This window comes from Ranitomeya variabilis, chromosome 3 (assembly GCF_051348905.1).
Source record: "Ranitomeya variabilis isolate aRanVar5 chromosome 3, aRanVar5.hap1, whole genome shotgun sequence".
NCBI lineage: Eukaryota > Metazoa > Chordata > Amphibia > Anura > Dendrobatidae > Ranitomeya > Ranitomeya variabilis.
The window spans coordinates 627,610,259-627,637,799 of record NC_135234.1 but is presented as its reverse complement, the minus strand read 5'-3'; the positions used below and the strand labels follow the sequence as shown (position 1 = coordinate 627,637,799).

General features: G+C 44.1%; 1 protein-coding gene across 1 annotated transcript in view; it reads left to right on the top strand.

Annotated features, from left to right (window-relative positions):
* The window catches only part of KMT2D (lysine methyltransferase 2D), a 244,352-nt gene that overhangs the window by 198,812 nt on the left and 17,999 nt on the right, over nucleotides 1-27,541 (top strand). The window contains exons 39-43 of the mRNA XM_077297477.1: nucleotides 9,937-10,074; nucleotides 18,885-19,052; nucleotides 19,148-19,304; nucleotides 19,401-19,473; nucleotides 19,561-19,736. Of these exons, the coding sequence (XP_077153592.1) occupies nucleotides 9,937-10,074; nucleotides 18,885-19,052; nucleotides 19,148-19,304; nucleotides 19,401-19,473; nucleotides 19,561-19,736 (712 nt within the window). The remainder of the gene's footprint in view (nucleotides 1-9,936; nucleotides 10,075-18,884; nucleotides 19,053-19,147; nucleotides 19,305-19,400; nucleotides 19,474-19,560; nucleotides 19,737-27,541) is intronic.

Here is a 27,541-nt window from a genome sequence, read left to right as displayed (position 1 = left end):
ATGTTACGGTTTGTTCCCACACTCCTGACAAATGACTGAATGGCAGATCTGAGTTGCAGGTATCGGAAAAATTGAGATCTTGGAAGATCATATTTAACTTGTAGCTGTTCAAAGGATCTAAAGACCCCCTGATCATATAGATCTCCCATTAACAGGACTCTGGGAAACCCAAAAGTTTGCAGACGGGTGTTTCACTAGTGCAGGAAAATAACCATTATCCCATAGAGGCATCTCAGCCACAACGTCCCCAAATCCAATGACCCTTTTAATTTTCTTTCAAGTGGATCGCGCCAATCGTATCATGGGCAACAATTGGGGGGCATTAATTTTTTCTGACTCTAGAAGGCCCAGTGGACATTTAGCACCAACAGAACTAACTAGGTGGCTTTCCGAATTAGGGAGATAATTATGAGGCATCCACTTACAAAGTGTTTTGGCCTGTCCCGCCAGATAATATAAAAAGAAATCTGGCAATGCCGCTCCTCCCCCCTGTTTAGGTCTTTGCAGAGTCGTCAGTTTAAGTTTGGGTCTACTTTTCCCCCACACGAATGAGGCAACATAAGAATTTAAGTTAGTGAAAAAGAATTTTGGTACGGTTACTGCGCTATGCTGAAGACAATAGTTGAATTTAGGGAGCAGAATCATTTTTATGAGATTAATACGGCCTGCTACAGACAGTGGAAGTTTACTCCAGGATGTAAATTTCGATTTGGCATACTCTAGCAGGGGGAGGACATTGAGTTGTAGATCCGATCCGCTACATCGGGACATATAAACACCCAAATATTTAAATTCAGACACTACAGGAAACGGGGAAAGAGCGTTAAGATTAGATATTGGGGATTGGGACAGAGGCAATAGAGCAGATTTATCCCAATTAATATATAGGCCTGAGAACCCACTAAATTTGTCTATGGTATCAATTACCTTTGGCAACGTTTCTTCTACCTTATCCATGAATACTATCGTGTCATCAGCATATAGACCTATGATGTCGGTACGGTCTGCTATTTTGATACCATCAATATCGGGGGCAGAACGTAGACGTATAGCTAATGCCTCTATCGCTAGTGCAAACAAGGCTGGGGAGAGGGGACACCCCTGACGAGTTCCCCTATGCAGTGAAATTAACTCAGACATGGAGCCATTTACGATTATGCGGGCTTTAGGTTTCACGTATAATACACCAACCCAATTCAAAAAATTTTCCCCAAAGCCATACCTCTGCAGACAAGCAGACAAGAAGGGCCACTCAAGAGAGTCGAACGCCTTAGCCGCGTTCAGCGACGCCAGCGCCCAACGCAGCGGCAAGGTATGCGCCAATATAAGGGTCCAATAGACAGAATGGCAGCAGGATACTGAGGAGCTCCCCCATAACACGTCTTCCTTCACTTACTCCATAGCCACCTTTGGGGTCCAATTTCTTCTCTTACCCTTGCGAAAATAAAAAGTTGGGGGCGAGAAAATCATTTTTGTGAAAAAATGTGACTTTTTTTAATTTTAACGGCTCTGCATTATAAACTTCTGTGAAGCACTTGTTGGGTCAAAGTGCTCACCATACATCTAGATAAGTTCCTTAAGGGGTCTACTTTCCAAAATGGTGTCACTTCTGGGGGGTTTCAATGTTTAGGCACATCAGGGGCTCTTCAAACGCAACATGGCGTCCCATCTCAATTCCAGTCAATTTTGCATTGAAAAGTCAAATGGCGCTCCTTCCCTTCCGAGCTCTACCATGCACCCAAACAGTGGTTTACCCCCACATATGGGGTATCTGCGTACTCAGGACAAATTGTACAACAACTTTTGTGGTCCATTTTCTCCTGTTACCCTTGGTAAAATAAAACAAATTGGAGCTGAAATAAATTTTGTGTGAAAAAAAGTTAAATGTTCATTTTTATTTAAACATTCTAAAAATTCCTGTGAAACACCTGAAGTGTTAATAAACTTCTTGAATGTGGTTTTGAGCACCTTGAGGGGTGCAGTTTTTAGAATGGTGTCACACTTGGGTATTTTCTGTCATATAGACCCCTCAAAATGACTTCAAATGAGATGTGGTCCCTAAAAAAAAAAAAAAAATGGTGTTGTAAAAATGAGAAATTGCTGGTCAACGTTTAACCCTTATAACTCCCTAACAAAAAAAAATTTTGGTTCTAAAATTGTGCTGATGTAAAGTAGACATGTGGGAAATGTTACTTAAGTATTTTGTGTGACATATCTCTGTGATTTAATTGTATAAAAATTCAAAGTTGGAAAATTGCGGAATTTTAAAAATTTTCGCCAGATTTCCATTTTTTTTTTTTTTCACAAATAAATGCAAGTTATATCGAAGAAATTTTACCACTATCATGAAGTACAATATGTCACGAGAAAACAATGTTAGAATCGCCAAGATCCGTTGAAGCGTTCCAGAGTTATAACCTTCATAAAGGGACAGTGGTCAGAATTGTAAAAATTGGCCCGGTCATTAACGTGCAAAAAACCACCCTCGGGGCTTAAGGGGTTAAGGTTATCTATCCTGGTGTTCTTCGGTGTATAGAAGATACCTGTGAGAATGGCGTGTCAAAGCTATTTTGATGCTTTTTTTATGTGCCGATTAAAACAATGTTTATAGCAGCAAAATTTTATGAATATTTTAACATTTTTTCCCTTACAAGATATAAACGGTTTAACATAAAAAAGCCTTAAAAAAACTTGCTGAATTTCATGTAAATAAAGTATCAAAAACGCTACATGTAAACATGCCTTAAGTTTCTATTTTTCATCCACGACTCCATCTTTGGTTCCGTCTGCATCCTCAAAAATTTTTTGCAACTTTGGACCTTGTTTGACCTGTATTCTGGGGATATCTGTATTTTTACCCTGAAACAATAGCTATGGAGTGATGGATGTAAATCAAAATCCTATGGTGAACGCAGCTTTCTCCTTCGCCACATTGGGGGACACAGGACCATGGGTGTTATGCTGCTGTCACTAGGAGGCTGACACTAAGTTGACAAAGTTAGCTCCTCCCCTGCAGTATACACCCTCATGCAGGCTTCCAGAGACCCAGTTCAAGCTTAGTGTCCGTAGGAGGCACACTGAATTTTTTTAAAACCTTCTTTTCTGGACGAAGGGGCGACGGATTCTTTAATGTTCCGATCTCCCCGAACCAACAACAGGCGAGCACGGGAGTTTTACCTCTCCGTATCCTCTCCTGCGACGTTGGATGCCACTGCCTGAGCTGACTTTTGGGGCGACGGGCCCCTTCAAGGGCACCGATCTCCCCCTCTGTTTTACAGATGAGCACTGGAGTGTCACCTCCAGTATCCTCTTCTGCAGCCAGGCCTTATTGCCGGACATCTGCCCTGCCCACCAGGTCTCACCCTCGGCTGTTCAGAGGCACCCTTCCCACTGTGGCGTCCGTGCAGCCCCCCCACTGTATCACCACTGAAAAAGCGGATGATGGAAGGAGGCAGACGATTCCTCTCCAACCCCCCTTTAACCCCTTTAAAGGGGATGGTGGATGGAGGCTCCCCTAACCCTGCACCGTCTATTTTCTACCTGGGATCACTACATCAGGCTGGTAGGAGATCCGACGTTTTTTTTTCAGGCTCCCCCCTCAAATAGGGGTAAGTGCTTATTAGGGGTTGTCTTGTCCGGCGCTTTGGGAGGGCTCCATGGCGGTAAGGGCACCGCGACGTTTTTCCCCGGCGGTCCGCGGGTGCGCGCTTGGCGAAGCCGAAAATTTAGTCCCCGGCTTCGGCCTAGTACAAGCCACATCCCGATAAGCCCTGCCCACGCTCACGTCATTCTTGCTGCTCCGCCCCCCGGTCCTGGCGCTTCTCGCTCCCTGCGAGATTACCCCGCAAACTCTCGGCAGCCATCTTTCCTCTGCACAGCAGCGCCGGCCGGCTACTGCTCTGGAGGCTTCTTTCCACGCCACCTATCTGATTTGCGGGGCACAGGACCTGGGTAAGGAGATGACGCTTAGCGCTTCCCTGCAGCAGTTACCCCTAAGCTTCCACTAGCAGCTTCCTTTATCACCTTGGGGTACAACATGTCGCAGTCAAGGGGTAAAAAGTCCACTAAGGTGCATACCACCTTCTTTACTGCGTGTACCACCTGCCAGGCTCCTCACCCTCTGCCTCAGAGTTCCCCTCTCTGCCCTGCCTGTGATACCCAATGTGCCCAGGAACCCTCCGCCGCTACCCTCTAGCCCCCCTGAGTGGGCCGCGTCACTGTCTCAATCCATGGCTTCATTGGCCAAAGCGATTGAATCCCTCCATGACCCCTCTGGGGAGCGGGGCACTCCTTTTCATGGGTTAAGAGATCCCTCTATATCAGGGGAAGCGTCGGCCAGCAGGGGCCGCTCTCACCTCAAAGAGGCACGGTCATCCAAAAAACGGATCCGCACTACCTCTCCTGAGCATTCATCACGCCATTCAGCCTTTGGTAGCTCCACTTCTCGCTCACCCTCTCCAGGGGCTCGTAGCGATCACGACTCTGAGTATGAGTCGGACGCATCCCTAGATCCGGATGCTCCGGAATTTAGATCTACTGTTGACTCCCTCATCGAGGCAGTCAATCATGCGCTAAAAGTGGATGATGACCCTAATTCTGTGCCGGACCATTCAGTCTCCTTTACGAGAACCAAGCGTCCCCATAAGGTGTTCGCCTCTCATCCAGGTTTCCTGGATATAGTCCGGCGACACAGGGACGGTCCGGATAAGCGTTTTACGGGCAAAATGGCCCTGGGATCGAAGTATCCCTTTTCCGCAGATCTTGTTAAAGATTGGACGGAATCTCCACTAGTAGATCCTCCGGTATCACGCTTGGCTACCAAGACGCTCTTATCCGTACCTGATGGTGCTTCAATTAAAAATCCCACAGAACGCCAGCTAGATTCCCTAGCTCGCTCAGTGTACGAGGCCTCAGGTTCTTCTCTATCTCCTTCCTTCGCGGCGGCTTGGGTCGCCAAAGCAATGGTTTTCTGGGCAGATGCCCTGGCAAAATCCATTCAGGAACAGGATCTCCCGTCTGAGGCGGCAGATCTTGCCAAACAAATTGCCATGGCTGGAGATTGTGATGTACGCGTCTCTAGATGCAGCGGACTGTGCGGCTACTGCGGCTTCAAACGCCATCACCATAAGGAGAGCTATTTGGCTTAGAGAGTGGCGTGCAGATTCTTCCTCAAAGAAGTCTCTGATTTCCCTTCCTTTTCAGAGCGGGCGCCTCTTTGGAGAAGAATTAGACCAGCTTATTTCCGACGCTACAGGTGGGAAGAGCAAGTTCCTCCCACAACACAGGCCAAAAAGGGCTTTTCAGTGCCAACAATATTTTCGCTTTCGGCCCTTTCGCAGCAGCCCATTCTGGTCCAACTCCGCAGCCTCGTCCAGATCAGAACGATCTTCACGCACAGACAGAGACTCCCGGCCTTCATACCGGCCGAATCAGTCCTGGCCAGGAAAACCTAGACAACCCAGAACCAGAGGGTCCAGGCCTGCTAGATTTCCTTCACAATGACTCTGGGACTCTTCCAGTCGACACCTCCAAAGTAGGTGGACGTCTGCTTCTCTTTCAACAAGTCTGGCTTTCCGTCGTCCACGACGAATGGGTCAGAGATTTGGTGTATTCTGGTTACAAAATAGAATTCTCTGCCTCTCCTCCAGCAAGGTTTTTCCCCCCTCGTCTCCCAAGTTCGGGGCTCAATCTCGCGCACTTCATCATGCCATCAAATCCCTCCGCCAAAACGGGGTCATTGTTCCGGTCCCAGAACACCAGAGATTCAGAGGTTTTTACTCAAACGTCTTTGTCGTTCTGAAAAAGGACGGAACGGTGCGCCCTAGTTTGGATCTAAAGCTCCGAAACAAGTACGTAAGGGTTCGGCACTTCAGGATGGAGTCACTCCGGTCAGTGATCTCTTCATTGGAGACAGGCGAATTCCTAGCATCAGTAGACATCAAAGATGCTTATCTCCATATCCCAATCTTCCCGCCACATCAAAAGTTCCTCCGCTTCGCCATCCAAGAGGACCACTTTCAATTCACGGCCTTACCCTTCGGCCTTGCCACGGCGCCCAGGGTATTCACAAAGGTCATGGCCATTCTTCACTCCCGAGGAGTGGTCGTTTTTCCATACTTGGACGACCTCCTGATAAAGGCTCCGTCTTATCAGGCCTGCGAAGCAAGCGTCCACATTACCTTGAATTCTCTTTCGCGCCTGGACTGGTTAATCAACTTGAACAAGACCTCCCCCATTCCTGTCCAACGGACCTCCTTCCTAGGCATGATCCTGGACATGTCAAAGGGGCTGGTTTTGCTACCTCGGTCCAAGGCCCAAGAGCTTCAGCAGGGAGTTCGGACGCTCTGTCATCCGCACCCACGGTCCATTCGGTTTGCCATGAGGATCCTGGTGAAAATGGTGGCCGCGATGGAGGTGGTTCCTTTCGCTCAGCTCCATCTCCGCCCTTTACAACAGGCTCTGCTGGACAATTGGGACAGGCGTCCCTTATCCCTCGATCGGCCATGTCCTCTGTCCCCACGGATCAGGCAAGCCCTCACATGGTGGACTCTAAGATCATCTCTCATCCAGGGGAGGTGTTTTCTCCCAATCCGCTGGCTGGTGGTCTCCACCGACGCCAGTCTCCTCGGTTGGGGAGCGGTGTTTCGCCACCACACTGCCTAGGGGATTTGGTCAATTCGGGAGTCGAGACTTCCCATAAACATTTTGGAGATTCGAGCGATCAGACTTGCTCTGAGACGCTTTCACTTCCTGCTCGCGGGTCACCCAGTTCGAATCCAATTGGACAATGTCACAGCCGTGGCGTACATAAACCATCAGGGGGGTACCCGCAGCAGGGCAGCCTTACGGGAGATCTCCCACATTCTCCGTTGGGCCGAGGCCAGCCACTCCACCATTTCCGCGGTGCACATTCCAGGAGTTGAGAACTGGGCGGCGGACCTTCTCAGCCGTCAGGGCCTTGCCTCGGGGGGAGTGGGAACTCCATCCAGAGGTTTTCCGGCAAATCTGCCTTCGCTGGGGGACTCCGGACGTGGATCTGATGTCGTCCAGATTGAACGCCAAAGTTCCCAACTTCATAGCACGTTCTCAGGATCCCCAGGCCATCGGAGTGGACGCACTGGTATCCTCGTGGCATCGGTTCCAACTCCCGTACGTGTTTCCTCCGCTTCCCTTACTGCTGAAGGTGATCCGAAAAATCAAGACGGATGGGGTTCCGGTGATTCTTGTCGCCCTGGATTGGCCACGTCGCGCATGGTACGCGTAGCTCGTTCAACTCGCATCCGACGTCCCCTGGCGGTTACCAGACCGTCCAGATCTGCTTCGCCAAGGGCCGATCTACCACCAGAGCTCAGGGGCCCTACATTTAACGGCGTCGCTGTTGAAACCTGGATTCTAACTCAGGCTGGATTCTCCCAGCACGTCATTCCCACCATGATAAGCGCTCGCAAAGCGTCTTCCGCTTGCATCTATCACCGCACCTGGAAAACCTTCTCATGGTGTAGGCTTCGAGGTCACCCTCCGCTTCTTTTCTCAATCCCTACCATTTTGGATTTTCTACAGTCCGGCCTGGATTCTGGCCTGGCGATCAGTTCCCTCAAAGGTCAGATCTCAGCGTTATCTGTGTTGTTCCAATGTAAGATCGCTGCCAACTTGTAAGTCAGGACCTTCATTCAAGAGGTCTCCCACGTGGCACCCCCCTACAGAATGCCGTTAGAGACCTGGGATCTTAATTTGGTGCTGAGCGTTCTTCAGGAATCTCCGTTTGAACCTCTACAGGACGTCCCGCTAACTGTCCTCTCCTGGAAGGTTGCCTTCCTTGTGGCAGTTACATCTATCAGACGGGTCTCAGAGTTGGCCGCTCTATCTTGCCGGGCCCCTTTCATTGCCTTTCACCAGGACAAGGTAGTCCTGCGCCCATCTCCGGCTTTTCTCCCTAAGGTGGTTTCATCTTTTCACCTTAATGAAGATATCATTTTTCCCTCCTTCTGCCCGCAGCCAAAACACAGAGTCAAAAAGGCCCTTCACACCCTGGATGTGGTACGGGCCCTTACGAGGTACATTTCCAGAACTGCTCTTTTCCGCAAATCGGACTCCCTCTTTGTGCTCCCGGAGGGTCACAGAAAGGGTTTAGCTGCGTCTAAGGCCACGATAGCCAGATGGATCCGTTCTGCGATTCAAGAATCCTATCGGGTCAGGGGCAGCCCTATCCCGGCGGGGATTAGAGCACACTCCACTGGGTCGATGGGTGCTTCCTGGGCCATCCGGCACCAGGCAACGGCAGAGCAGGTTTGCAAGGCCACAACGTGGTCCAGCCTGCATACTTTCACAAGACACTACAATGTCCACATTCAATCTTCTGCGGACGCGGCCCTTGGCAGACGTATTCTGCAAGCGGCCGTCGCACATTTATAGTCAGTTGGTACACAGAGTATACTTGGTTGTATTGTTTCCCACCCAGGGACTGCTTTGGGACGTCCCATGGTCCTGTGTCCCCCAATGTGGCGAACGAGAAATAGGAATTTTTGTGTACTCACCGTAAAATCCTTTTCTCTGAGCCACTCATTGGGGGACACAGCACCCACCCTGTTAGCCTTACGGCTTGTTACCTTTTTGGTTCTTGACTTTCTCTGACATGTTATACTCTGTTATGTATTGTATTGTTATTAATCTCCTACTGCTTTTGCACTGAACTGGGTCTCTGGAAGCCAGCATGAGGGTGTATACTGCAGGGGAGGAGCTAACTCTTTTTGTCTCAACTTAGTGTTAGCCTCCTAGTGACAGCAGCATGACACCCATGGTCCTGTGTCCCCCAATGAGTGGCTCGGAGAAAAGGATTTTACGGTGAGTACACAAAAAAATCCCTATTTCGGGATCTTGCTCTAGCAAGAATACTGGTACGGAAAAAAAAGTCATAGCTCCCATTTGTTCAGATGTTAATGGTAATCCAGACAAGTTTGTATATGTTTTATTGTCCTCTCACGTTTCCTCAACCTAGAAACTCGATGTTAGACTAGAACACCATCATGTGTATTCACGCATTCATGCTGGTGGTCTGAGGATGGACTGTGAATCACAGACTGGGCACAGGTCTCCTGACCCAAATTGACAACCTCCTATATTCCTCAGAGGCTGTCCGATTCATGTCAGGAGACCAGCAACCAGTCCATGATTCTCTGTCTGTCCTCGGACTGTCAGCATAGACGTGTGATTGCTCATTACAGCTAAATCGTATAACACCTTGACCTCTAAATTAGGAAAAGGTAGCCAATCAGAAGCTGCTGAGTATCCAGCAATAACTCAGACTGCAGGAAAGCTCTGTGCAAACAAAGGTTTTACCTGCAGATTACATTTATAATTTCCTCTCCTTCACCTTTTCATACATACAGTATATCACTATAAAAATAGTTTTTACATGGTCACTACAAGGCAGAATTTCAGTCTTGATTAATGTTTGGTCTTATGCAAAAAAAAAAAAAAAAAACTGGACATGCCCATCCAATAATAAAAAATCTTCAAGGTTTATTCCAAATACATATCTTTAAAAATCCATACAAGGATGATGTGGTGGAGGAACCGTTCTGACGCGCTTCTGGCGCCTATTGTGCTCTTAGTCATAGGGCTGCATTGATGCTCTAAGGGCGCAGTAGGCTCTAGAGACGCGTCAGAGCTGTTCCTGCATTACATGATCCTTGTATGGACTTTTAAAGATATGTATTTAGAATAAAGCTTGAAGATTTTTTTTTTTATTAGATGTGCCTGTCCACCTCTTTTTTTGCATTGGATATTTCTGGTCAGTCAGCAGCATTGGAATGGCAATCCAGAAAATAAAGATGGGTGTTTCCTAAAATGAGTGCAATGGAAATTTTTCTCTTCCGTTTTAATGTTGGGTCTCGTAAATCAAAATTGAGTATCTGCTTTTTTTTTTTTTTTCTGTAGGACATTTGTGCAAAGAAAACTGCGCCCAAACCAAAAAGGACACAGAAAACCAATGAGCGAGTACCCAACTCCCGCAAAAAGATTCGTAGGGAGGACAGTCTGAAGTCCCCAGAAGCAATTGTGAAACAACTGAAACAGGTATTTCACTTAGAATTTGGGAAATAAAAGAATACTTATCGGATCAGTTAAAAGTTGTATGCAAAACAATTAATCGTATTTTCCATATCGCAAAAGATAAGACAGCGGCACTCACCAGTTTGCTGAAATAAACGTCTTTAACCCCTTTCTGTCATTGGATGTACTATTCCGTCCATGTGGGGTGGGCCCTGATTCCCAAGGACGGAATAGTACGTCCAGCGCGATCAGCCGTGCTCACGGGGGGAGCGCGGCCGGGTGTCAGCTGACTATCGCAGCTGACGTCCGGCACTATGTGCCAGGAGCGGTCACGGACCGCCCCTGACACATTAACCCCCGACACACTGCGATCAAACATGATCGCAGTGTACCGGCGGTACAGGGAAGCATCGCGCAGAGAGGGGCTTCCCTGAGACTATCGGTACAAGGCGATGTGCTCGCCTTGTACTGAGCGTCTCCTCCCTGCAGTCCCCGGATCCAAAATGGCCGCGGGGCTGCATCCGGGTCCTGCAGGGAGGTGACGTCACAGCGCCTGCTCAGAGCAGGCGCCGGGAAGCCTCCCTGTTGTGCACGTCAGATCGCCGATCTGACACAGTGCATAGCCGCCATACAGCATCATCAGCGGAAAAAATCAAAAAGTTATAGTCCTCAGAATAAAGCGATGCAAAAATAATTATTTTTTCTATAAAATAGTTTTTATCGTATAAAAGCGCCAAAACATAAAAAAAATGATATAAATGAGGTATCGCTGTAATCGTACTGACCCGAAGAATAAAACTGCTTTATCCATTTTACCAAACATGGAACGGTATAAACTCCCCCCCAAAAAAGAAATTCATGAATAGCTGTTTTTTGGTCATTCTGCCTCACAAAAATCGGAATAAAAAGCGATCAAAAAATGTCACATGCCCGAAAATGTTACCAATAAAAAGTCAACTCGTCCCGCAAAAAAACAAGACCTGACATGACACTGTGGACCAAAATATGGAAAAATTATAGCTCTCAAAATGTGGTAACTCAAAAAACATTTTTTGCAATAAAAAGCGTCTATTAGTGTGTGACGGCTGCCAATCAAAAATCCGCTAGAAAACGCGCTATAAATAGTAAATCAAACCCCACTTCATCACCCCCTTAGTTACTAAAAATTAAAAAAATGTATTTTCCATTTTCCGGTTAGGGCTAGGGCTAGGGTTAGGGCTAGGGCTAGGGTTAGGGCTAGGGCTAGGGTTAGGGCTAGGGTTAGGGCTAGGGTTTGGGCTAGGGTTTGGGCTAGGGTTAGGGTTAGGGTTGGGGCTAAAGTTAGGGTTTGGATTACATTTACGGTTGGGAATGGGGTTGGGATTAGGGTTAGGGGTGTGTCAGGGTTAGGGGTGTGGTTAGGGTTATAGTTGAGATTAGGGTTAGGGGTGTGTTTGGATTAGGGTTTAAGTTAGAATTGGGGGTTTCCACTGTTTAGGCACATCAGGGGCTCTCCAAATGCAACATTGCGTCCAATCTCAATTCCAGCCAATTCTGTGTTGAAAAAGTAAAACAGTGCTCCTTCTCTTCCGAGCTCTCCCGTGCGCACAAACAGGGGTTTACCCCAACATATGGGGTGTCAGCGTACTCAGGACACATTGGACAACAACTTTTCGGGTCCAATTTCTCCTGTTACCCTTGGAAAAATGCAAAACTGAGGGCTAAAAAATAATTTTTATTTTCACGGCTCTGCGTTATAAACTGTAGTGAAACACTTGGGGGTTCAAAGCTCTCACAACACATCTAGATGAGTTCCTTAGGGGGTCTACTTTCCAAAATGGTGTCACTTGTGGGGGGTTTCAATGTTTAGGCACATCAGTGGCTCTCCAAACGGAACATGGCGTCCCATCTCAATTCCAGTCAATTTTGCATTGAAAAGTCAAATGGCGCTCCTTCCCTTCCGAGCTCTGCCATGCGCCCAAACAGTGGTTTACCCCCACATATGGGGTATCAGCGTACTCAGGACAAATTGTACAACAACTTTTGGAGTCCAATTTCTTCTCTTACCCTTGGGAAAATAAAAAATTGGGGGTGAAAATATCATTTTTGTGACAAAATATAATTTTTTATTTTTACGGCTCTGCATTATAAACTTCTGTGAAGCACTTGGTGGGTCAAAGTGCTCACCACACATCTAGATAAGTTCCTTAGGGGGTCTAGTTTCCAAAATGGTGTCACTTGTGGGGTGTTTCAATGTTTAGGCACATCAGGGGCTCTCCAAACACAACATGGCGTCCCATCTCAATTCCAGTCAATTTTGCATTGAAAAGTCAAATGGCGCTCCTTCCCTTCCAAGCTCTACCATGCGCCCAAACAGTGGTTTACCCCCACATATGGGGTATCGGCGTACTCGGTACAAATTGTACAACTTCTGGGGTCCATTTTCTCCTGTTACCCTTTGTAAAATAAAACAAATTGGAGCTGAAGTAAATTTTTAGTGTAAAAAAGTTAAATGTACATTTTTATTTAAACATTCCAAAAATTCCTGTAAAACACCTGAAGTGTTAATAAACTTCTTGAATGTGGTTTTGAGCACCTTGAGGGGTGCAGTTTTTACAATGGTGTCACACTTGGGTATTTTCCATCATATAGACCCTTCAAAATTAGTTCAAATGAGATGTGGTCCCTAAAAAAAAAAAAATGGTGTTGTAAAAATGAGAAATTGCTGGTCAACTTTTAACCCTTATAACTCCCTAACAAAAAAAAAAATGTGGTTCCAAAATTGGGCTGATGTAAAGTAGACATGTGGGAAATGTTACTTATTAAGTATTTTGCGTGACATATCTCTGTGATTTAATTGTATAAAAATTCAAAGTTGGAAAATTGCGAAATTTTCAAAATTTTCGCCAAACTTCCGTTTTTTTCACAAATAACCGCAGGTAATATCAAAGAAATTTTACCACTATCATGAAGTACAATATGTCACAAGAAAACATTGTCAGAATCATCAGGATCCGTTGAAGCGTTCCATAGTTATAACCTCACAAAGGGACAGTGGTCAGAAATGTAAAAATTGGCCCGGTCATTAACGTGCAAACCACCCTTGGGGGTAAAGGGGTTAATGTGCCTTCAGTCCATAACACGGATTATTTTAGACACATGCCAGGTTATAGCGAGGGTGCGGGGAGTGCAGGAGGATGACGGCCGTTTCGTGCAATCAGCACTTCTACGGGTCCTTGTGAGATTAAAATGATGTCATTTCCTTTTTAAAGGCTACATGCACATCAAAAACAAATTACTGACATTAGTGTTACATTTTACACAAATTGCTTTTTGCCATCAATATCAGTATTTATTTACACATATGCTTACTGTACATAGACAAAATTTATAACATTACGGCCACATCTAACTTATCGTTCAGTCCGAGCGGTCCTTGAGCATTAGCTTTTATAATCCATTTCCCTTCCTCTCTCAAGAGGAGCCTATTGTGGTTACCTCCCTGAGGTGGAAACTTAACTATTTCGAGACCTGCAAATTGCAATAATTCAGGATTACCGTTATGTTTTTCCTGCATGTGCTTTATAAGCCGCATGCAGCCCTTACCTGATACTACAGAATTGTAGTGCTCTCGAAACCTTGTTATTAAAGGCCGTATGGTTTTTCAAATATAAAAATAATTACAAGGACAAAAAATCATGTAGACCACAAACTTGCTTTTACATGATGTGAAATCACGAATTTTATGACTTATACCTCCAATTTTCAATGGATTGTCTAATCTATGCAAATGGCAAAATCTGCAGTTTTTACATTTAAAACTTCCTTTAGGTAGGTCTTATGTTAACCTGTTATTTTGTGCTGGTAATAATCTGTTGTGTACCAATAAATCTCCCCAGTTTTTAGTGCGCTTATATGCGAATTGTGGATTTAGAGGAGGAGTTTTTACTAATTCCCTGTCACTTTGTAATATGTGCTAGTTTTTTCTTACCGCCGCATAAACTGCTTTATCAATTGGACTATGAGTAAAAGTGAATTTTCGGATATTTTTATCTCCTAATGACCCTCATCCTTTGCTTTGTGTTTTTTAAGAAGCTCAGATTGTCAGCTTCTCTGCCCGATTTTTTTTCTGCTTGTTCTAAAATTTCTAATGGGTAGCCTCTATTCATAAAGCGCGTTTTAAGTTCTGCAATTTGTTCTTTATACACTTTATCGTTATTAATTTTTCTGAGTCTAACCATTTGGCTATAGGGGATACCTTTTTTTCGTGTGAGCCTGATGAGCAGCCTTCACATCTAAAAACTCCAATGAGTTTTTTACCAAAACAAGAAGTAAAACGCATATTCTCCTCATTTTTAGCGTTTAAAAAAGATACGAAATTACCGAAGTCTTGTTCTGTGCCATCCCATATAATGAAAATATCATCTGCAAAACGCGGATAAGTTCGTATAAATTTCAGATAAGGGTTATTTATGCTTGTGATATATTTTTCTTCAAATGCCGCAAGGAAGAGGTTAGCAAAAATGCATGCTACTGGTGTGCCCATCGCGGTAACTGTTTTTTGTGCGTACCACTTATCTATGAATTTAAAAGCATTATGGGATAGGGCAAAAGCAAGACTCTCAACAACAAAGGAAATGAAGGTTTGATCTTTCCTAGTGTTTTGTAAAAATGTTTCTATTGCACTGATCCCCTGCATTTGTGGAATTCTCATGTAGAGATTTACGACGTCTATGGAAGCTAATGAGAAATTAGTCTGCCAATCTACCCCTTTCCAGGCACGCAAGAAATCCCCACTATCCTTTACGAATGCAGGAATTTTTTTTTCAGCAGTGGTTTCAACAACCAATCTAAAAATTGGGACAAGGGCTCTGTTATAGAATTTATCCCCTGATATAATCGGGCCTTTGTTGAAAGCTGGGATCATTTTTAAACTGCGAGATTTCTTTGTAAACTCGAAGCCCTCTCTGCTTTGTTGAACCATTTAAAGGAGGAGTTCAATCGAATTTTATGCCCCCTATTTCATCGGGCAATGTGATTGACGTTTTTCATAATGCGGTTTTGAAAGACGAAGCAATTATTTATCCAAAATCAGTAAAGAATCTTTCAGCAGGGGAAGCAAAGGCTCTGCGTGAAATGCAAACCTGGGATGATGTCGTAATCAGAAAATCTGACAAGGGTGGCAATTTGGTTATCTTGGATAAAAGTTACTATATCAGTGAGGGATTGTCGCAATTAAACGATGTAGAAACATATCAACTTCTTGATGATAATCCAACAAATAAATATAAGGAAAAATTAAGAACGTTATTAAACAAATATGTAGAAAAAGGCATTTTGAGAAAAAACAGGGCAGGAAAACATTCCAGAATGCCCAAATATTCCTCACTGGTACAGTATACCCAAGATACACAAGTGTGCAGATAGACCTCCAGGTCGCCCGATTATGTCGGGGATAAATTCTATAACAGAGCCCTTGTCCCAATTTTTAGATTGGTTGTTGAAACCGCTGCTGAAAAAAAATTCCTGCATTTGTAAAGGATAGTGGGGATTTCTTGCGTGCCTGGAAAGGGGTAGATTGGCAGACTAATTTCTCATTAGCTTCCATAGACGTCGTAAATCTCTACATGGGCATTCCACAAATGCAGGGGATTGGTGCAATAGAAAAAAATTTACAAAACACTGGGAAAGATCAAACCTTCATTTCCTTTGTTATTGAGAGGCTTTTGCCCTATCCCATAATGCTTTTAAATTTCATAGATAAGTGGTACGCACAAAAAACGGGTACCGCGATGGGCACACCAGTAGCATGCGTTTTTGCTAACCTCTTCCTCGCAGCATTTGAAGAAGAATATATCACAAGCATAAATAACCCTTATCTGAAATTTATACGAACTTATCTGCGTTTTGCAGATGATATTTTCATTATATGGGATGGCACAGAACAAGACTTCGGTAATTTCGTATCTTTTTTAAACGCTAAAAATGAGGAGAATATGCGTTTTACTTCTTGTTTCGGTAAAAACTCATTGGAGTTTTTAGATGTGAATGCTGAGATTGTGGAAGGGAAAATTAATACTAGGGTGTTCAGAAAGCAGACTGCAACGAATAATTTATTGCACTATGATAGTGCTCATCCGGCTCACACGAAAAAAGGTATCCCCTATAGCCAAATGGTTAGACTCAGAAAAATTAATAACGATAATAAAGTGTATAAAGAACAAATTGCAGAACTTAAAACGTGCTTTATGAATAGAAGCTACCCATTAGAAATTTTAGAACAAGCAGAAAATCGGGCAGAGAAGCTGACACAATCTGAGCTTCTTAAAAAACGCAAAGCAAAGGATGAGGGTCATTAGGAGATAAAAATATCCGAAAATTCACTTTCACTTTTACTCATAGTCCAATTGATAAAGCAGTTTATGCGGCGGTAAGAAAAAACTGGCACATATTACAAAGTGACAGGGAATTAGTAAAAACTCCTCCTCTAAATCCACAATTCGCATATAAGCGCACTAAAAACTTGGGAGATTTATTGGTACACAATAGATTATTACCAGCACAAACTAACTGGTTAACATAAGACCTACCTAAAGGAAATTTTAAATGTAAAAACTGCAGATTTTGCCATTTGCATAGATTAGACAATCCATTTAAAATTGGAGGTATAAGTCATAAAATTCGTGATTTCACATCATGTAAACGCAAGTTTGTGCTCTACGTGATTTTTTGTCCTTGTAATTATTTTTATATTGGAAAAACCATACGGCCTTTAATAACAAGGTTTCGAGAGCACTACAATTCTGTAGTATCAGGTAAGGGCTGCATGCGGCTTATAAAGCACATGCAGGAAAAACATAACGGTAATCCTGAATTATTGCAATTTGCAGGTCTCGAAATAGTTAAGTTTCCACCTCAGGGAGGTAACCACAATAGGCTCCTCTTGAGAGAGGAAGGGAAATGGATTATAAAAGCTAATGCTCAAGGACCGCTCGGACTGAACGATAAGTTAGATGTGGCCGTAATGTTATAAATTTTGTCTATGTACAGTAAGCATATGTGTAAATAAATACTGATATTGATGGCAAAAAGCAATTTGTGTAAAATGTAACACTAATGTCAGTAATTTGTTTTTGATGTGCATGTAGCCTTTAAAAAGGAAATGACATCATTTTAATCTCACAAGGACCCGTAGAAGTGCTGATTGCACGAAACGGCCGTCATCCTCCTGCACTCCCCGCACCCTCGCTATAACCTGGCATGTGTCTAAAATAATCTGTGTTATGGACTGAAGGCACATTAAAGACGTTTATTTCAGAAAACTGGTGAGTGCCGCTGTCTTTTATCTTTTGCGATATGGAAAATAGGATTGTCACGACTTGTTACGCTGAGCACCAGAATCCAGTTGCTTTCGGCAAACTGCATGTGAAAGGAATCACAGGATTAAATATGAAAAAGGGCTGATAGTGAAAGTTAGCGTCCTGGTGCCATTCCATCTCTAAACATAAACAATTAAAGGAGATCCGATGTATACAGACACAATGAAACCTATTATTGCGCAAGTATGTTTCCTAATAAGATGCATGTTCATATCTCAATAATATATGCAGTGTGTGTCCACCTATAGTTTCATCTATGAATAGTGATGATAAATACCAATATATGAGTGGCATCTGCCGCCAAAGCTATGCACATGTCTGCGCCAACATATGTCCACTGCCGGTTTCATTCACTCTATACCATGAACTATAGAATGGGCACCATCTGTGTGCAAGCCACCCAAAGAATGAACAGGTCAATTATGGTAAACGCATCAGGGTTTATAAAATTTAAATAGATTAAAATGGACATTAACTGGAATAAGTTCAGAGCAATGTAGTGTTTTGTTTTTTTTTGTTTTTTTTTTTGCATTGCTGTGCACTGTCCAGTTTATGGCGGGCTTTTTTAGACTGATTCCAAGCAGAATCCACCTGAAATAGACGTCGTATGCACATAGCCTTAAGGCGGACAGCTTGAAATCCCCAGAAGCAATTGTGAAACAACTGAAATGGGTATTGCACTTACTGTACTTTCAGGACATAAAAGAATACCTATAATATTCATCCCCAAAACTGGAGGGTGCAGTCTTGCGTGCTACAGGAACATAAGCCTGCATCCATCTTAGCAGTCACTTCCTGCTGTCTGAGGGTGGACTCTGTACTCAGTCACTATAGTGTATGTTCACATGTTCAGGTTTTCAACTTCAAAAGCATGGAACGGATTCAACAGAAAAAGGTGTCGGTGCCTTCTGTTTATGATCCATTCCTGGCTGTAGTTTCACAAGTTGCATCAAATGTGGCATTTTATTTTATGTCCAGTTTTTTGTTGTTTGAAAAGTAAGAAAAAAATCAGTGTCCATTTTACCATAAGCACGGCATCTGTTTGTTTGTTTGTTTTCTATTAAACAGTAAAAATCGGGCAGCACTAGGATATAATTCTGATGGCGTCTGCGCTGGCCCGAGTTTTTCAGACGCATACTGTAGACTTGAATGTGCCCTTTTTGGTCTGCATTTTTTTTCTTCTTCAAACTGTGTAAAATCACGGAGCTTTAGTTTAACGTGCCATCAAGCGGCACAGACTATACAGGAACGTTCAGGGCGGAAATATGTTTGTAATATGTACAAAATGGTCATATAAAATCTTTTTCTTGGGTAAATCTATTAAAACTTCAAATGCTTGGTATGTCCCTTTTAAACATATAAAGAACTGTTTATTTTAATGTAAAAACAAATATTACATGTTTTTTTGTTAAGTGTGGATTTAAAAATATATACTTTGGTCTGTAAAATCTATTGTTTCTTATGATCCTTTTCCAGGAGCTTTCTCTGCTGCCTCTGATGGAGCCTTCGGTTACTGCGAACTTCAGCCTTTTTGCTCCTTTTGGCAGCAGTACACCAGTTAATGGGAAAAGCCCACTTAAAGGATCGTTTGGCAGCGGTGCTCTGGATAGTATCCCAGACTATTACACTCAGCTACTCAGCAAGGTATTTTTAAATTAATTTATCTGATACCTAGATGGAATAAAGTTTAACCAGGGCTGCTTATTAATTGTGTAACTTTGGCTTAATTTATTCTAAAGAACAACCTCAGTAATCCCCCGACGCCTCCTTCATCCTTGCCGCCAACTCCACCTCCTTCAGTGCAGCAAAAGATGATGAATGGTGTAACGGCAACTGAAGATCTGAATGAAACAAAAAAAGAATCAGAGAGCAGTGCAGAGGCAGAAGTTAAAAAAGGTGCGCTGAGTCAGCTGCAGTACAGAACACCCATGTCCAAGCCACATAGGGAAAGTATTTGGTATCTAAGCAACTCCTTATAACTTTGTTCTGCAGGTACCGATGAACGAAGTCTGGACCTTTTGGCTGCTCTTCCTACTCCCCCACACAACCAAAGTGAGGATGTCAGGTGAGACAACTCCGAAAGTGTCTTAGACTGCGTTTGGAAAACAAGTTGGTCTTCTATCGAATTATTAATGTCTGTTTCTTCACTTAGGATGGAGAGTGATGAGGAAAGTGACTGCCCGGACAGCATTGTTCCAGCCTCTTCCCCAGAAAGTGTTATTGGGGAGGACACACAGCGCTTTCCTTCTTTGTGCGATGTAAAAGAGGAGGAGGAAGAACGAGCCTTGTCGCCAGTCATACCGCTCATCCCTCGTTGTCCCATACCAGGTCGTCTATCATATCATATACAGCTTTCCAATCTTGGAACAAAGCCACCAGGCAATTAGCTAAACTCCACAGATTCTTCTTCTCTAACCTAGAAATTGGACAACCGTGAATCAAATGCTTTCATGGTGTCCACCAGACCATCCCTGGATGACATATTAAAATAGGATTTCTACATGACAAAAAAAGTCTGTTACCTTTGCATGATGAGTTTTTGGTGTGTTTTTGATGCTGAAAATGTTCACTTGTGTTGTGTTTTTGACATCAGCAACATGTGAATTTCTCCTGCGGGTGCAAGGAGTTTAAGTGCAGATTTTCCCCATAGAATTGAATTAGATATAGAAAATCTGCACTTAAAACCAGAATTTTTTTTTTCTCAGTGCCTTTCAGCTGCAGAAACCAGATGTAGTCTGCACATGACTGTATCAATAAAGCTTTTTCAAAGCCATATACAAGTCAGTATAAAAAAATAAGACCGTTTGTTTAAAACATAACATACCAAAAAGAGACAAAAACTGTAGTGTCCAAACGCAATAAAAACACTAAAAACGCAATGAAAAGACCTTCAAGTAACCTAAGGTTCGCGAATAGATGTAGAAAATCTTCAGCATCAAAAACTCAAATGGTCATCATGGGATCATAGCCTGAAGGGTTTGTGTTCTAATGACACTTAAATGGAAATGGATTGCCGTGGGTCCAGCTTTTCTCGTGCTGGCCCATACACTTCAACTGCATTTGCTTTTGCTGAGGCAATCTGTTTTTACCTGGCAGCCATTGATCTTCATATCTGTCCGTCTAATGCATGAGCAAGCGTGGTCTGTAAGTGTGGGAGTCTCTTATAGAGGGGAATCCCAAAAATTTATGCCAGCCATGTGCTTTTGTGTGGAAACTAGTGATGAGCAAGTATACTCATTACTCGGGTTTTCGTCGCTGCAGCTGCATAATTTGCGACTGCTAGACAGCCTGAATACATGTGGGGGTTGCCAGTTTGGTAGGGAATTCCCACATGTATTCAGCCTGTCTAGCAGCTGCAGCGAAAACGAAATCTCCGAGCACATCCACATACTAGATCAAACTCGATCATGCTCGAGGAAACCCAAGTAAAGAGTATACTCGCTCATCACTATAGTAGAAACCACTCTAGTTTTACAAAAGTATAGTGCCAAAAATGTGCATTGTATTGCCTAGTGCAGGGGTCCCCAACCAGTGCGCCATGGCTGGCTGCTCAGTCGAGCGCTACTTTCCACAGTATTGGGACACAGAGGGCATTATTACTTTTATGGGTCACTCAATACATTTTTAATCAATGATTGGCTCTTGCAGGCACTATAACTTTAAGGGGGTACTACATTTGCATTATTTCTTTATAAGCAGCACTTTTTGAGGAAGTATTAATAATTTTAAAGGATACTCATGTTATTAATTTATAAATGGGGAACTTGAGGCATTTCAACTTTTTATAAGGGGACTATTGTGGCATTAATATATTATAAAGGCACGCTCTTGGGTATGCGCATTTTAGAAGAGTAGGAGTTTTTGGCCATTGTAACTTTATAAGGTGGCACTCAGTTCTTGGGTCATTATTTTATAAGGGAGTGTTACAACATTATTACTTTATAAGGCGGTACTCAGGGAATTATACCATTCAATAAGGTACACAGGAGGCTTTTCTGAACTCTCGGTCGCTTCATTGGGGGATACAGAACCATGTCCCCCAATGTCTGCTGACACTGTTAGTTTAATTGAAATTTGACTTTTCCCCAGCAGACTTTATCTCGCCTGCTAGCATCAGGCTCCCTCAGTTTTCTGTGTCAGGCTATGTGCACACGTTGCGTATTCGTGTGTGGGTTTTTCCGGACCGTTTTTGCAAGATCCGCAGGTAAAACGCACTGCGGATTTACCGCAGATTTCCTGCGATTTTTGTGCAGATTTCACCTGCGGTTTTACACCTGCGGATTGCTATTGAGGAGCAGGTGTAAACTGCTGCGGAATCCGCACAAAATTGACATGCTGAAGCAGAAGATTGGATTTCAGGTCTTCAGGACAGGTAAGTATAGCAAGGTTTGACTCTGTGTGACCCTCACCCCATCCCACCAGCTCTTTACCACTCTCTTCCTCACTTTTTCCTTCTCCCTGCTCTGAATTTTGGAGTACAGATGCTTTTCACAAAATTAGAATATTATCAAAAAGTTAATTTATTTCAGTTCTTAAATACAAAGCGTGAAACTCCTATTGCACAGAGTCATTACAAACAGAGTGATCTATTTCAAGTGTTTCTGTTAATGTTGATGATTATGGCTTACAGCCAATGAAACCCCAAAAGTCATTATCTCAGTAAATTAGAATAATTAACAAAAAATACCTGCAAAGGCTTCCTAAGCATTTAAAAAGGTCTCTTAGTCTGTTTCAGTTGGCTCCACAATCATGGGGAAGACTGCTGACCTGACAGATGTTCAGAAGGCAGTCATTGACACACTCCACAAGGAGGGTAAGCCTCAAAAGGTCATTGCTAAAGAAGCTGGCTGTTCATAGAGTGCTGTATCCAAGCATATTAATGGAACGTTAAGTGGAAGGAAAAAGTGTGGTAGAAAAAAGTGCACAAGCAACCGGGATAACCGCAGCCTTGAAAGGATTAAGAAAAGGCCACTTAAAAATTTGGGGGAGATTCACAAGGAGTGGACTGCTGCTGGAGTCATTGATTCAAGAGCCACCACACACAGACGTATCCAGGACATGGGCTACAAGTGTCACATTCCTTGTGTCAAGCCACTCATGACCAATAGACTGGTAATGTGGCGAGATCTCTCGCTGAGATCCGAGGTGCTGCTGAAGTGGGAAGGCAATCCCCGTAATAGAGTAATGTTCAATCACCGCACACTCTTGATAGATGCTTGTGAAGACTTTATTATACAGATGTAGATGCAGTGATAACACAATTCATGAATAAGGAATTGGTGCAGGGATAGAGAAAATGGTGGTCCGGCGCAAATTGCAGCCTACAATCCAAGGCACAGGTGCGCCGGACCTACCCAGGACCCAGGTGTTGTTTTGCAAGCAGGATATCCTTTACACTGTTCAGTGAACTTTGCCAACAGCGACTATATGAATAAGACCCTATGAGGGTCAAAACCTTATGTTCTTGTCGCCTCACCATTTTCTCGATCCCTGCACCAATTCCTTATTCATGAATTGTGTTATTGCTGCATCTGTCCACACTGCCAAAAATACCAATGCCTAGTATAAAAACTACAGTATCACTGTGCTGCATTGGCCAGCAAACTCACTTGACCTTAACCCTATAAGGAATCTATGGGGTATTGTCAAGAGGAAGATGAGAAACATCAGACCCAACAATGCAGATGAGCTGAAGGCTGCGATCAAAGCAACCTGGGCTTCCATAACACCTCAGCAGTGCCACAGGCTGATTGACTCCATGCCACGCTGCATTGATGCACTAATTGATGCAAAAGGAGCCCCAACCAAGTATTGGGTGCATTTACTGACCATATGTTTCAGCAGGCCAACATTTTTAAATTTTAAAATCATTTTTCAAGCTGGTGTTATAAAGTATTCTAATTTACTGAGATAATGACTTTTGGGTTTTCATTGACTGTAAGCCATAATCATCAACATTAACAGAAATAAACACTTAAAATAGATCACTCTGTGTGTAATGACTCTGTATAATGAGTTTCACTTTTTATATTGTAGAACTAAAATGGATTTACTTTTTTATATTTTAATTTTGTGAGAAGCAACTGTTATTAAGAGGGTGTAGATGGCTGGGACTTGGGATCGGTGGTTACGAGGTGTGCTTGGGTCTCACGTTTCCAGCTGTTGGGTTCTGCCGGCAGATCGTGGTTCTGGTGGGCAGGAGAGACATTTTGCTGCTCTAAAAGTGGTCCGTTTCAGTCCACCCTGCTTGTCCCCCCCCCATTTTCTGGGATCGCACTGGTACCTGGGTCATGTGGTACGAACTGCGTGCCGCTGTTGCACTGCGCCATCGCCCCTACCCCAGTGCAACGATCCTGGGTGTGGCAGCACTCTAGCATTTTGGGACACGCATTCCTGTTGTCCTGCTTCCAGCACTCACCGAAGCGAAACAGGGACCGCGGACAGGGTAGGCTGTTGATGTCTGGGAGCTGATTATTGGTTTTCTTCAGCAGCTTTTCTTAAAGCACTGCTCAATGTTGCTCATTTGTTTTTCCTGCTCCCTAGCTCTTTATAATGTTTGAATCCAGAGAAGACCGTGCATGGCCCTCGGCGCAGCCCACGCTAGTCACTTATGCATGCTTAGCTTGTAGTACTAAGTTTTCCACCGGGAAATTAGTAGTCTACTGTACCTTCTGTACTCCTCCACTTTCATCCTTGCTTATACCTGCTTAGGGGACCTTTGTAATGTCAGAAGAATATAACACCGCCTGCTTGGGCTCATGATCTAGCCCAGTCTGTAGCAGAACTAACCAGCGTGTCCAAGACACTAGTTACTGTTGTAGAGTAATTACCATTGGCGGATGCCTTCCTGGGGGCCCCGACTGCTGCTATGAGCGAGTCAGATCCTCCTGCCACATACCATTATGGCCAGTCCTGGCTGAGATCCAAGTGGCGTCGCTTTTCATTATCCTCCAGGTCTCCTCTGCGAAAACTCCAAGATCTTTCCCCTTCTCAGGAAGCACACTTTCAAGCTCAGAGTCTGTGCTAAACCCATATCAGATGGGGAATTTGAGGGGGGGATGGTAGAAAGTGTGGTGTTGGCTGTTGACGCGTCTCTAAAGGCGTTGTTAGAGTACCCTCCACTGAAACAGGTTTTTTTGTTTTTTTTCTTAGGAGAGACAAGCGCGTGGCTATATCCTTTTCCAACAAAGAATTTGCAGAAGTCCTTCAGAAGGCATGGGAACACTCTGACAAGCGTATTAAAAAAAAAAAAATTGTATGGAGGTGTTATACCGTTTTCCTGCTGAGTTAAAGGCACCCTGGTCCGCTCCACTTTTGGTAGACATGCCCGTATCTCGCCTACCAGGACAACCACCTTATCTTTTGCTGAGTAACAGCACTTAGAGATCCCACAGACAGATATACAGAGTCTGTGGCTAAGTCCACCTTTGAGGCAGCGGGCTTTGTTGTTTGCACTGGTTCCGTTGCTACTTGGGTAGGCAAGGCATACTTGGGCGAAGCATTTACGGCGCAGTAAACTGGCTGGTTCCAATGAGGGGGACCTTGCGGATCGGAATGTGCAGGCAGATATTTATGTTGGGCATTATTGGAAGCGGCTCAATGTTCTGCCCAGGTGGCATGCAATTTTTTGGCCTTTCATTGTATTATGGCTTATAGTCTGGAGCGCAGATTTGTCTTTAAAGAAGTCGCTTACTCATGTATCCTTCCAGGTTTTTCTCCTGTTTTATACTAAATTTGACAAAATCATAGCTGATGCCACAGTTGGCAGATTGTTTTTTTCAGATCTCGTTTCTCCATTATAAGAGCCAGTTTCAATCAAGCGATGGCTTCCCTGCTTCAAGCAGGAGTAATCATCCAGGTTCTGCCTTCAGAAGATTTCAGAGGGTTCTATTCAAACCTATTTGTCATCCCAAAAAAGGATGGTCTGGTACTACCCATTCTGGATATAAGACGGCTGAGCAAATGGGTACGGCTGCATCACTTTGGGATGGATTAGCTCTGATCAGTCGTAAAATCCATGGAGGCTAGGTCGTTTCTGTTCTCAATATGACCCCTATCTTTGATATCCTGAGTGTCTATCTTTCTGGCTCCTCAACAATTTCTTTGCTTTGCAGAATCACTTTCATTTCAGGATTCTTCCCTTTAGGCTGGTAACTACACCCAAGGTGTTTACGAAGGTCCTGGCCCCAGTCCTGGCTTTTCTACGGACCAGGGGATGCTTTGTAGTCCACGACCTTGATGGTATTCTGGTTTAGGTGCCTTCTTCCTTTTCCCAGAATCTGTATAGTTTGCAGATTGATCTAAATTTCCTGGAAGAATTCGAAAGGATTGTCAATATGGCAAAGTCTGCGTTGGTTCAAACACAGTGGCTTCAATTTCAAGGGATGATATTTGATACAGTTTAAGCTTCAATCTTCCTTCCAGAAGAGAAGAGGTGCGCTGCAATTCTGTCAGAATTATGAAGCGGCCAGAGAGACATTGTGGATGGATACCATGCTTGGCATAGGTGGTCTTCCTTTATTGGATATTCTCCTTTATTGGATGCTGCCCTTCCCGTGGTTGTTCCTTCCCGGAGAAAGGCCTGGTTATTCATTGCTTGCGTTGAGAAACACGTGATGGTGTCTCCGCAGCTTACTTTACATGCGTTTGCATATTTCCCATAAGGGATGGGGGCAGTGTTCTGGATCACTGCGTTGAGAAACACGTGATGGTGTCTCCGCAGTGTTGGATGTTTTGGTCTCCCCGAGGTCATTCATCTGTTCCTTCATAGCCTTTCACCAGGCACTGCTCCTAATAGCCAGTTTCCTACTCCACACTGATGAGGGGCCAAAACCCCGAAACAGCTGTTTGTGGATGGATACCATGCTTGGCATAGGTGGTCTTCCTTTAATGGATATTCTCCTTTATTGGATGCTGCCCTTCCCGTGGTTGTTCCTTCCCGGAGAAAGGCCTGGCTATTCATTGCTTGCGTTGAGAAACACGCGATGGTGTCTCCGCAGCTTACTTTACATGCGTTTGCATATTTCCCATAAGGGATGGGGGCAGTGTTCTGGATCACTGCGTTGAGAAACACGTGATGGTGTCTCCGCAGTGTTAGATGTTTTGGTCTCCCCGAGGTCATTCATCTGTTCCTTCATAGCCTTTCACCAGGCACTGCTCCTAATAGCCAGTTTCCTACTCCACACTGATGAGGGCCAAAACCCCGAAACAGCTGTTTGTGGATGGATACCATGCTTGTCATAGGTGGTCTTCCTTTATTGGATATTCTCCTTTATTGGATGCTGCCCTTCCCGTGGTTGTTCCTTCCCGGAGAAAGGCCTGGCTATTCATTGCTTGCGTTGAGAAACACGTGATGGTGTCTCCGCAGCTTACTTTACAAGCTGTCTGGCTAGTCAACATTAATAGCACCTGGTGCTAGGATTGCCCATCAGGATCCAGTCAGACAATGCCATGGCAGTGGCCTATATAAACTCTCAAGTAGAAGCGCGGAGTCTATATGCCATGTCAGAGGTGGCAGAGATACTGAGATGGGCATAGGACAAGGTTCCTCTGATCTCAGCAGTTCATATACCCGGAGAGGACAACTGGGCGACAGACTTCTTGAGCCTCATGCAGGTAGCGGCAGGAGCAGATTTGTCATCTGTGGGTCACACTAGATGTCGATGTGTTGGCATCCAAACTAAATCACAAGGTGCCAAGATTCGTCGCAAGATCTCGAGATTCTCAGGCAACCACGACTGCATTGGCAATTCCCTGGTCCCAGTTTTCACTGCCATACCTATTTCCGCCTCTACCTCTTGTGTCGAGACTCTTCAAGAATATCAAGGCAGAGGGGATTTCAGTTATCTTCAATGCACTAGAGGGCGTGGTATGCGAACTTGATCAGTCTCTTGGATGATGTCCATTGGACTTTTCCTCACCGTCCAGACCATCCTATCTACCTCGTGTTGATACTTGGGACCTTAATGCAATCTTGGAGGTTCTTCAATCTCTGCCATTTGAGCCTCTTGGAGAGATTTCTGCTCCTCATCTTGCCTATAAAGTAGCTTTCCTGATAGCCATCAGGAGAATATCAAAGCTTGCTGCTGTCTTGTCGATCTCCTTTCCTCATCCTGCACCAGAATGAGGTAGTG